Source organism: Ooceraea biroi, chromosome 3, assembly GCF_003672135.1.
Source record: "Ooceraea biroi isolate clonal line C1 chromosome 3, Obir_v5.4, whole genome shotgun sequence".
Classification (NCBI taxonomy): Eukaryota; Metazoa; Arthropoda; class Insecta; order Hymenoptera; family Formicidae; genus Ooceraea; species Ooceraea biroi.
Genome location: NC_039508.1, coordinates 5,540,579 through 5,552,607, shown reverse-complemented (window position 1 = coordinate 5,552,607; position 12,029 = coordinate 5,540,579). Strand labels below are relative to the sequence as shown.

The 12,029-nt window shown below is 36.4% G+C and overlaps 1 protein-coding gene and 1 long non-coding RNA gene across 8 annotated transcripts in view; one reads left to right on the top strand and one right to left on the bottom strand.

Moving 5' to 3' along the window:
* LOC105277487 overlaps positions 1–12,029 on the bottom strand; it is a 154,965-nt gene that overhangs the window by 78,149 nt on the left and 64,787 nt on the right. The gene's annotated exons all lie outside the window — the stretch shown is intronic.
* LOC105277484 (hemicentin-1) overlaps positions 1–12,029 on the top strand; it is a 151,251-nt gene that overhangs the window by 88,609 nt on the left and 50,613 nt on the right. For all 7 annotated transcript variants that reach the window (XR_893626.3, XR_893627.3, XR_002193148.2 and 4 more), the window contains exon 3: positions 7,973–8,127. Coding sequence is in view for 4 of the 7 variants with exons in the window: in XM_011335867.3 (XP_011334169.2) it covers positions 7,973–8,127 (155 nt within the window). In the remaining 3 variants the exon portion in view is untranslated. The remainder of the gene's footprint in view (positions 1–7,972; positions 8,128–12,029) is intronic.

The following is a 12,029-nucleotide window of genomic DNA, read 5'->3' as shown; positions in this document are numbered from 1 at the left end:
ACAAATGGTGTGAAAAATTTCACAGAGCATTATTTGTACACGTAACTTAGCGCCTTTACAGGCGACATAAAATATTCTCTTACAATATCAACGGTTTTGGTTTTGGTAATTTCCTGTTTACACGTGGGATTGTAACTACCGCGATTATGTCCGCTCCAGGATTATCATCATATAATTGCATATTGTGGTTCACGGTCTATATTTGGGAAACTTGGTTGGTGCCTTCTAGTTCCGGTATATGTCGCGTGTTAAATATGCACATCCGAATATTTAGAGCGCGAAGCCACAGATTATAGTGATTATTATCGCAATTGATTTTCGTACTGTTCACAATTATGTCGATAATTCACTTGATATTAAATATTTATTTTTGCGCGTAGAGTGAGTATGTATCAATATCTGACAATGATATCAAGTAATTTTGCGAAAATTGTTATACTGAATTCATTTAACAAATTTCGTGCTGTGCGGAAAATTTGTATGTACACTGATTTAACCGCAAATGAAGAAACTTCGTTAAGGCATTAAGCCAACTAGCTACATCTTTCAATTGTGATTCGCCCTGCCAATACGGGCATTTACTTGGAGCATTATTGCCTCGCCTCACGCTGCAATTGGCGTGCAAACACGAGCCTGAAGTGCATCTACAATTCCTTAGAGATTTCGTTCAATAGCCGAGAGACTGGGAATAGCGCTGTCCTATATCTCAATTCGTGTAAATAATTAAAACGGATTCACCTTGATTAATTAATAATAAATGCGGTAATCGTCATCAAGTAGAATAATTTGCAAATTCATGTTCATCCATCTTTATTTTAATTAATATCTTAATGAAAAATTGGATACTATTCTACCTCTTCTGTATTATAGACAAACATTTAAGTTGAACAAGAATAATTTTTCTTTTAAGAGAAAAGACGCGGAGGTATTACGGGATATCTCGTTTTTAGATATTTATAGTTAAAAAAATATAGGCATATTAAATATATATCTCTGGTGCAATTAGCACCGGACTATCGACATCGTGAAAAGCACAGATTAACTGTCAATAAACGGAAGCTATTATTTAGACGGTCAATTAGCACGTTTAACGCTTCAATAACCATTATCGCTTTTTCTCTTTGGCCATGCATACATTGTCTGGCACGACGGCACGATGCGAGGTAAATTTGTGCAGAGCGCACGTAATTGCCGTTTTTTTTTATTATGGAGGAATAAAAGTATTATACGTAGGAAGCTTATTTTTTATGCCGGAAAGATTCCCAACAATATGCGAGAAAATATTCGGTCTGCGTTGCACGTTTCACTTGTTTGGTATAACGCGCTCGTTGTATTCGTCAAAAAATAACGAGGTCGTCTACGGTGACGCGATGATAAAAGGCAAACGCGATTCATACGTGCGAAAGACAATCCCTGAAAATCTCGTTTCGAGATACGCGCTTCAATGTAACGTAGCTTTTCTTTCATTAAAGAATACATGAATTTGCGGAATTTTTATTTGTTGACCGGTGATCGCTTGTTTTCGAGATTTTATGCATTTTCCCTAATAATCTTTACAATCTTTTTGTGACTCAACGATGTCTTATATTGATTTTTTATTTCAGTTAGTGTGATGGGTACTAATTGGATATTGATTTATAATCTTGTGCGGTAACTTCATAAAAGCCTGTTTGTTGCTAGTTGCCATTATGGGCTCTTTAATACTCTCACTTTGCGGCAAAGATCTTCAAGAGAAGCGGTCTCCTTTGACGAGCATTAAACTCTTGTTACGATGTATTCTGTAGGCCTCTCAAGGATTTAATGAAATGTTACAATGGTCGTTAATCGTCAAATGCAATACCGCTACAACCACAGCTAAATGCGTTTTGCGCAATTGCATGATACTTGATTAAACTGTCATGTCGTAATTAAGCTACATATCATAGGCTTTTATGTATCTATCTGTTGCAGTGAAATAATTTAATGTTTTACATGCTGTTATACGTACTTGTAATTGTAGTTACAGCTCTCTCCCATTCGCTTGGATACTGTAAAAACAAACACGATATTTCCTGCATAAGTTTTCTTCATCGATAAACCACGCATCACTGGCCCTGATAAAATTACTGTTCGATAGATAACCGTTGCTTTTGAAGAATTACGGGAAAAACGGACATTATAATTTTCCGTGAAAACTGTTTTCTGCTCGTTAGAGCGAAACGATTATATGTTTTTTCAATAAATTTGTTTCCCTTGCTATTTCACGTCACATGGATTTAAAGTAATTTGAGGCAATCTACTCCTACGCATCACTCGCGCGGGTAGTACGATAGCGAAGCAATATCCAGTAATTATGCTTCTGAATTATATACACTCGCGGTATGCTCGGTCGTTCGTACGTGGAAATTGTCGGTCGAAACTGTCCGTAAAAAATTCCACTTTATTGCCGTAGAAAATACATTTAGTCAAAACACGGAACGTGCTTTTCATCAATTCGATAACAGTATGTTACAATATGTGCGGAGTTTAAAACAAAAGTGCAGTGCAAACAGTTTGAGAATATCGCGTGATTTAATGTACGTGAAGTAAGCACCGCCATTTTGTAAAAAAAAAGAAATGAAAATTGTGCTATGTTGTGCTATATTGTGCCGCAAGAATTAATCGAATATCACAAAAAACAAAGCGGTAGATCACAAAAATCACTTTTTTGCCACCGCCGTCATTTTGTTTTTTTGACAAAATAAAAATTGTGCTGGATACAGCTGTAATTACTGTATATTGTGCCGTAAAAATTATAAGCGCATTTCTTCTCGTTTAAAAAAAATAAAACTGTTAATTTTTCAGATGCAAAATTCGTAGCCTTGTAACGTTGAAACCGCGACAGATAATCCAATTCCGCAACTTGTGCTGAATTGTGCTAATCGAGACGAATAAAAATCATACATAAAAAGTCTCGCTACCCACGAGGGTTAGCTACAGATCGTTTCAAAAGGGGGTGGAAATAAACAAAAATTGCACATTTGCGCAGTTTCTCCACTTGTGCCAGATTGTGCTGAGCGAGTGTAACATCTTTTCATAATGACAAAATGTCCTCAGATCGTTGGTTTTCGCATTACGAACGTCTAAAGAGAACGTCTAACATTTAGAAACTCAAAACTTCATACCCCTATAACTTTTGACCTGTAGCAGGCAATCGGATTCTGCGAGTTGTGCCGAGTTGTGCTAATCGAGTGCACTAAAAAACAGTCAAAGGTGTGTCGAAATATGCAGAGTTTTAAAAAAATAGGCCAAAAGTAGTGGGAGTAAAATAAAAATTGCACATTTTCGAAATTTCTCTATTTGTACTGAGCGAATGCCTTATGTCATATAAGCTAAATAAACGTAATTAAATAAACGTAACTAAAGAAATTGTATTGCATTCTATGACTTAGCCATACGCTATATGATTAATAAGCATTAAAAAAGAAAATAAAGAAAAATATTATTTTTAACATCTGGATTATGTGACCACGCTCATCAATTATTGCATCTATTTATGCTCTATAAATATTTAAAAAAATAAAAAGGTATACGTAAAAATATAATTTTATATTTAAGTTGTAACGTATAATTATTATTAATAGAAGATCATTTTTTTATTTTTATATCTATTTTTTTATATAAGTTTTTTGTCTATATATTCTATAAGTTTTTTTTAATTTTTTAAACTTTTTTCTGCTGCAAGAAACACGTCAATGTGAGATATCTATATATACTAACCATTTTAAAAATTTTTATTTATTAACATTTTTTTATATCTTTATATATTGGGTCGTCCGGAAAGTTCGTGCCGATTTTGAAGGAAAATTCAAAGGCAACATTTTTTTATGTCGATAAATATTTATTGACTTATGTATGCACCGTTTTGTTTCACAACCTTTGTCCATCTTTCACGCAACTGGAAGATTCCATTCTCCCAGAACTTCTTAGGTTTCTCGGCGAAAAATTCCTCAAGGTGGTTTTTTATGTCGATCAAAGAGTTGAAGTTCTTGCCGCTAAGAGAATTTTGCAAAGACCTAAATAAGTGAAAGTCTGAAGGTGCAATGTCTGGTGAATACGGTGGGTGAGGTAGCACATCCCAGCCAAACTCCAACAATTTTTGTCGGGTAGTCAAAGAAACATGAGGTCTGGCATTGTCCTGATGGAACACGACGCCCTTCCTATTAGCTAATTCTGGACGTTTTTCCTGAATCGCTGTCTGTAATTCGTCCAGTTGCGAGCAGTACTTATCTGCATTTATCGTTTGGTTGTGTGGTAGGAGCTCATAATATAGGATTCCTTTCCAATCCCACCAGACACAGAGCATGACTTTTTTTGGATGAAGGCCGGCTTTCGGAGTGGTTAATGCTGATTCATTTCGCTTACCCCAGGATCTTTTTCGTTCTACATTGTTGTAAATGATCCATTTTTCGTCACCCGTCACTAATTGCTTCAAAAATGGTACGTTTGCGTTGCGCTTGTACAGCGAGTCGCAGATGGAAATGCGATCCATTAAATTTTTTCGGCCAAATTATGCGGAACCCATACATCATAGTGACTTACGTAACCAAGCTTCACTACATGATCGTGGACAGTGGTTTTCGATATTTTCAGTATCTCTGCTAATTCACGTGTCGTGTAGCGCGGGTTATTCTCGATCAGTGTCTTGATTTGGTCATCATCAGTAGTAGAGGGTCTGCCCGAGCGTTCTTGGTCTTTAAGGTTAAAATCACCAGCTCTAAACTTAGCGAACCACTTACGTACGGTTCTTTCAGCTAAAGCGCCTTCTCCGTAAACAGAACATATCGAATTTGTTGCTTGTGAGGCATTTTTGCCTTTCCGGTAATAGAAAAGCATCAAGTGTCTAAAATGTTCTTTGTTTTCTTCCATCTTCAAAAGAGTACAAAACTGACACGAATCAATTTATCTGAAACAACTTTTTTCCTAAAGATGCGTTGAAATGTCACCTTTAAGCATATGTATATAAATCGTATGTTTTCAATAACATTGATATATTGAGACATGTTCCAACACCATCTATTAAAAATCGGCACGAACTTTCCGGACGACCCAATATTTTATATTTTTTATATAATTCAGCACAATTCGGCACAAGTTGCGGAATTGGATTATCTGTCGCGGTTTCAATGTTACAAGGCTATGAAGTTTTGCATCTGAAAAATTGACGTTCCAATTTTGGCTGTATTGCGAAATCTAATCATCTGACGTCATTTTGCCATAAGGAAAAGTTGTGCTCGACTAGCACAATCTGGCACAAGTGGAGAAATTGCGCAAATGTGCAATTTTTGTTTATTCCCACCCCCTTTTGAAACGATCTGTAGCTAACCCTCGTGGGTAGCGAGACTTTTTATGTATGATTTTTATTCGTCTCGATTAGCACAATTCAGCACAAGTTGCGGAATTGGATTATCTGTCGCGGTTTCAACGTTACAAGGCTACGAATTTTGCATCTGAAAAATTAACAGTTTTATTTTTTTTTAAACGAGAAGAAATGCGCTTATAATTTTTACGGCACAATATACAGTAATTACAGCTGTATCCAGCACAATTTTTATTTTGTCAAAAAAACAAAATGGCGGTGCTGGCAAAAAAAGTGATTTTTGTGATCTACCGCTTTGTTTTTCGTGATATTCGATTAATTCTTGCGGCACAATATAGCACAAACCTAGCACAACATAGCACAATTTTTATTTCTTTTTTTTTACAAAATAGCGGTGCTAACTTCACGCACATCGTGATTTAAGGTGGTAACGATAGGTTTTATCGACGCGGAATACGTGTCGCAAATTACGTGAGTAAGACGCGTAAACTGTAATGCTCTTATAAGTTAATGAAAAACATGTCCGCTATTTGTGGAATACCTTATAATGTGGCATATACTATTATCCGGATTAGTTCAGAGCCCCGGTTAGAGTTGGAAAATATAATGCAATGTCCCCGTACGTTGCGTTCGCCGTACGTATGCGACTTTATTATATCCCGCGTGCCACAAAGAATACGTAACGACCATCCTACCTCCGACAGCGTTACTAGCAACGTGAATACGAATTCACGGTATTTTTTAAATTCTAAAAATAACGCAATTTCATTTAAAGTCGCGCATACGAAACCGCTTGTGACTGTAAAACCATTGGTGCTTCGGTATTTTCGACATTTCCAAAGAAGTGTCAACTGCAGACTAGTCGATGTGATTGCGTTCGTCATATAATTATCATGTGAATCATCATATGTTACGTTAATTGCGTGCAATTCTTCTCTCAAATTGCAACTATTATACAATGCACTTTGAAAAATCTCATAATTAAATTTCCAAGATGTATATCGCACTAATGACGTATATAACGGCTGATAATCTAATTACGCGCGAGCATAGGAGGAATAATATAGTTTCCTGCTGCATGTTATCGCTGATTAGCGGTGCAACACATTGTCGTATCAACAATGCGCTAATGACGCCGTAAACGGTTCGTCGATCAAACAACACGCCGAAACGTCGGTTGACCGCGATTACCTGCATTTCATAGCGGAGTTTGTGGCTTGCAAAAACAATGACTCGTCACGCGTTATATGCCGTGAGACTGGAAAAGCGAGAAATAAAAGCGACACTTGCATTTCATTTACCAAAATTGCTCGCGGCAACATTTTAATCTGGCTAATAAAGGTGCTGTTGGATTTAGTGACACCATATGGCCATATACACGGCGTATATATATTAAATTTGTTTTGCCATTCCGACTCACTCACGGACGGTGTCAACGTTTTTCAATGAACCATTCATGCTTGGCGCGACGATTTTTACGAGTAAAATGGAAAAAAGAGATAAGATCTTTAAAGCTTTTTCAGTTGAGTGTATTTTCACATATTCCCAGTTACGTCATTAAATAATTTTTAAATTATGAGCCATCGATCTGATGAGGATGCAAATTGTATCGAGTAGCGGCGGGTTCAATAGCGCCACTGAATACACCGACTACCGTATTCGCATGGTATACATGGTATCTATTGACGGAATATCGAACGCGACCTACATACACATGCGTATCTGCTTTCCATTTATGGATATAAATACCAAGACCTTCAACTGTAACGTCTCGCTGTTCCATTATCGCACATTAACGGCCCTAGAACAAAGACACCTTCGCATTGTCAGATCTAATCATGAGCATTCAGAAATTTCCTGCTTCGCATTATGCAATACGCGAGATGTTCCTTGTGCATGTTTTTTAATTATCTTCGTTTATTCCCGCAAATTATTAATATTCAATGTCAAGGACCATGGTGTTCCGATTCCGTTATTCATGTAACGGAATACAATACGCGCATGCACATATGCATGCGTGTAGACACATCATGTGCGTGTGTGTATGTGTAATATGTAAATACAATTGGATCGAATGGTATGTATACGCGTGATAACATCGCCACCTTATCGTCGCAAATGGATTACGCGACTCAGTCGGGATAACGAGCAGATTAATCTCATTGATTGCCCGATTCATTACCCAGTGTTAATCGCAATTTGAGATTGACATTACGTGAGGTCATTATACTTGCACCGGCATGAGCCGTACCGTCCAACAATCATTAATAAGGTGCGCATACAATCGGCCCGTTATACAATTGATGAAAATGTAACTATTGTGGATGCACCAACGCTAATTACGCAAAAATGAAATTGACATAACGCGTCGAGCGGGACTTATCAGGTTCCACGGTGTTATTGCCACGTGAAACCAGACCGGTTGAATGAATCATTCCCGTAATGTCGTATCATGTATGCGCCACTGAACTTTACGCTACATCGTACGAAACAGAAACTGAATTAACAAGAATCGAAACCACGTCGATCGTAATTAATTTTTCATCAGCTGAAGTCTTTAAATGTTTGAATCATGCTTTCAGTATCTTCAAGCTGTTCTTACCGCAACTGTTTTTACCGTCATGAATGTTTCAGAGCCGACATAGACTATTCTACGAATTCATCGAAAACCTATCTGAAGATACCGAAAGTTAAGTTGGAGGACGAGGGCCTCTACAAGTGCGAAGCTACATACATGGCGGTCAACCGCGAGTGCAACAATGTGCAGCATATTATCCTTAACGTAACGGGTAAGTCATACTACATTATGCAATGTAAATGAATATTGAGTAAATTTCCATATTTTTATGACGTAATTGATATACCAAAATTTATACTTTTACTTTTAAATATCTATAAAAAAACATCGAAGTTGCGGCGCGACCTCTTGATATTTAGTAGCCGAGTATATAAAGATTTTTCGGATAATTCATAGGGGGTAATACCGGAAGATTTACCGAGGCCATTTTAAGAGAACTTTCCGCGTAACGTTGCCGTAAATTACATGCAATGTGTTTAGATGCACGATCTGTATGTTATCTCTCAAGTACGCATTACTCTCGTATTTCAAAGTAGTCACGAGTGGCCTGCATTATTGAAAGCGCAATAAGATATACAAGACGTACTTCTTCACTTGAAATTAAATGCAGATGCAGTAATCTGCTTGTCGATTTCCTTTTTTATTTTATTCTTTGTTTATATTTACCATATTGTCCGTGTCGTCGTTTATATTTAACTTACTGCGTAAATTAAATATAAAAATATTTAAATATATTTAACTTACTTTTAATTAAATATAAAACTTTGTTAAAAGCACCGATATGTGACTCGAGCTATTTATATTCTTAGAATTTTGTATGATACATGAGAGTACATTTATAATGCCTACACCACACACACAGAAGCGTGAAAATGGCATGTGCAAATCGGGACACACGTGAAACTTGCGACCGATAAATCAAGCAATGTTTATTTTAAGCTAACGGTTACACGTGATCGTTTACGCCGATATTTCAATTTTACGCGATACATTTATGCGATGGGACATGCCCTTTTGCAAGATTGTAAGCAATGATCTGTTTCGTTTCGAAACATGTCTGTATTTCGAAAATAAAGATCTCATTTACATTTTACGATCACACTCGTTGCATGACAAACAATAATTTGCACAATTTGTGTATTTTCAACCTTTTTACAGCGCACAGTGATGCATAAAAAACGAGATTAGCCGCGAGAAAGAATTCTAATTATACGACATTCGAATGACATAAATATTACAGTATTTATGGATAGAGACGGTTAAGATCAGGTGCTTGAAATCTTCCATATTCCATGCGCAGTGAACTTTCAAAATGCCTCTATCCGCAGTTTGACTCTACTTTGGTACAAGTTCTCCACGTAGTTTCAAGTGTTTTTCTACAGTTATCCGTGCTAAGTTGGTCTGCAACATACTGGATCCAGTATGTGTAGGAGAACACTTGGTCGCGCGCACAAAGTAGTTAATTTCTGCGGAAGCCGAGGGACCGCTGCGACTCAGGTTAAACCCACGTCAAATTATACATCGATAACCCGAGTTAGATCTGATACGACTTCCAACTTTCGAAGAACCGATGTCGACAAGTTGAACTCAAGAGTTAGACCGTCGCCGAAGTTGTACCTAACGTATCGCGGCTACTACGCGAGTCCTCTGGTTAATTCCTCTAATTCCTAACGTTCATATTAATATTAAAAACGTATTTAGTACACGTCAAGCTGTGTCGTACTTAATCCGTGTTAACTTATCTCGCGTTAAATCTGTACGCACGAAGTCTATGAATATTGAGCAAGCGTGGAAGGGCTCTAGGAAGAGCTCAAGTTACAAACCGTTCAAAAGATTTAATGTGTATGCAATATGCATACACTGTTATATGTGTTTCTGTATATAATATATAATAAAATAATAAGAATCAATAGAAGCTTTTCGTATAACTGAGAATTTATTAATTCTCACTCTCAAACTTGGAAACTACATATATTAAGGAAGCATACAGTTTCATATATTTTCTCTTATATAAATAATACTAAAAAGTAAAACAAAAGACACTTAGCGTTAATAAATAGATAAATACTTTATTCATATAATAAACATGTTATTCATGTAATAAAAATGTTCGACAACTAAAAATAATAGGTAGTGAAGGAAAAGCTGAAATATTATTCAAGCTTCTCTCGCTCCCGCAATTGGCGGAAGCGACATTGGCGCCGGAAGGAATTAGTAGTTTCTAATTATGCTGCACGGAGTCGCAGGTTAATTGCGCTACTAAGTAACTCCGTAATAAGACCTCCGCTTAAATTTTCGATAAGGATGAATCCTCTCTCAATTTATCAGGGCAAACGTTCCGTCTGCCAACCGCGAACTTTTTGAGGCGCGTTCTCCATTCAAATATATAGTCGTGTCGCGCGATACTATCTTGGGTTAGTTATCCTCACAAGTTTATGAGGAATGAGACAATTTCTCCGCAGCGGTTTATTCGGTAAACGCGGCAATTCTCCGTGGGCATGTCCGCGAGCCGTCATCGCGGTGGACGTGAATAGAATCACTGCATATACGAAATTCCAACTGCTGATCTGTCTTCTTCGCTGTCGTACGCCATGCCTTGCGATATCACAGCGAGTTAAACGACTGGGGCGGAGAGGAGTTTTCAAGTATAATCGCGACACAGTACCTGCACACGCGCGTAAGCAGTGTTCAGAACTTTCGTCTCTCATAATGGAGATGGGTGGATGGAGGAGGGGGATGATATCCTTCTTCAAGTTCCGAGCACAGGGACTATCTTGACAGAAATTAATTTTGAGGTTTAATTAAAAAGATGAGGTCCTTCGGTAATCAGTGCCGAAATTTCTTAACGGCGAGAAGTGGATAAACCGTGGAAAGCACAGCTATTTGTCAGTTTCAATTTGTATTTCTCATCACGACATTTGTGTATTATATACATATATATATATATATATATATATATATATAATCATTTAATTTATCCCTTATTATTCCTTATTATCCGAAAAGTGGAAACTTCATCGCAAATTTCTTATCATGAAACATTTTTAAGTAAGGACGTTCTTTTGTGAGTTCCAAGAGATTCTCCAACTTTTATCGTTTTGGTTGCAAAGCCAATTGAAACACGGATGGAACACGAAAGAACTTGGAGGGAAAAGTTGCTCTTGACGCATAAGTGATCGCGACCTCAATTTGTCGAACCTAAGCCGCTGCCTCGCGAATTTATATATCGGGCTGCTCCTCTGCAAGGACGAACGCCTCTTGAATTTTATCATGAGGTCTAACCATCGCTGTATTTGCCAATTTAGGGCTCACAGCACCGTTCTTACAATATGGAACGTGTTCAGATACTTAAAAGTTGTGCACAGAACATTTCAAAAGAATTGTACATTTTTCTTCAAGAAATTATTATATATTACAAATTAGAAAAAGAAATAACATTTCAGTATCATTAGCTCTCTTGAAAAATATATGATACAAATAATTTTCAATTGATAAACAGAATTCTAATTTGAGACAATTAATATTGAAATATAAAGTAATAATATATGAGAATAATAATAATATGAGAAAACAAATTGTATCTAATTAAATTTTCACTGATAACAATTGGAAAATAATTAAAAACTTAAAAAAATTAAAAACTTATTTGTAGCAGCTATTTAAATTATATCTTTTTTCTTTATTTAATTAAATATTATAGTCAGTGGTTTGAAATTGATAAATAACTTTAATGAGTATTTTCCAAGTTTCCCTCGCGTGCAACGCAATGTCTTACAAGTGATCTCAGTTGGACAGCAGAAGAAATAAAAGAAAGTTAAAAGAAGAAAAATACGTAACATTATTTTTCTCTGGTCATAATTTAATTAATCTAGTAGCCACATACTATGTCTTGTGTACACTATAAAAACAGAACTGCTTAAAGAAATAAAAGGAACTATTCTAAGACAACAATCATAAATTTCTATTGGATTATATCAGCTCGGTGAGATAAACAAACTAATACATATTTCATGAAAATGTTCTTCACAAATAGCAAGAAGGATGATAAAAATATAAAATGCATTGAATAGCAGTTTTATCGAAAGAATATCAAACTCTTGAATTTAATATCTA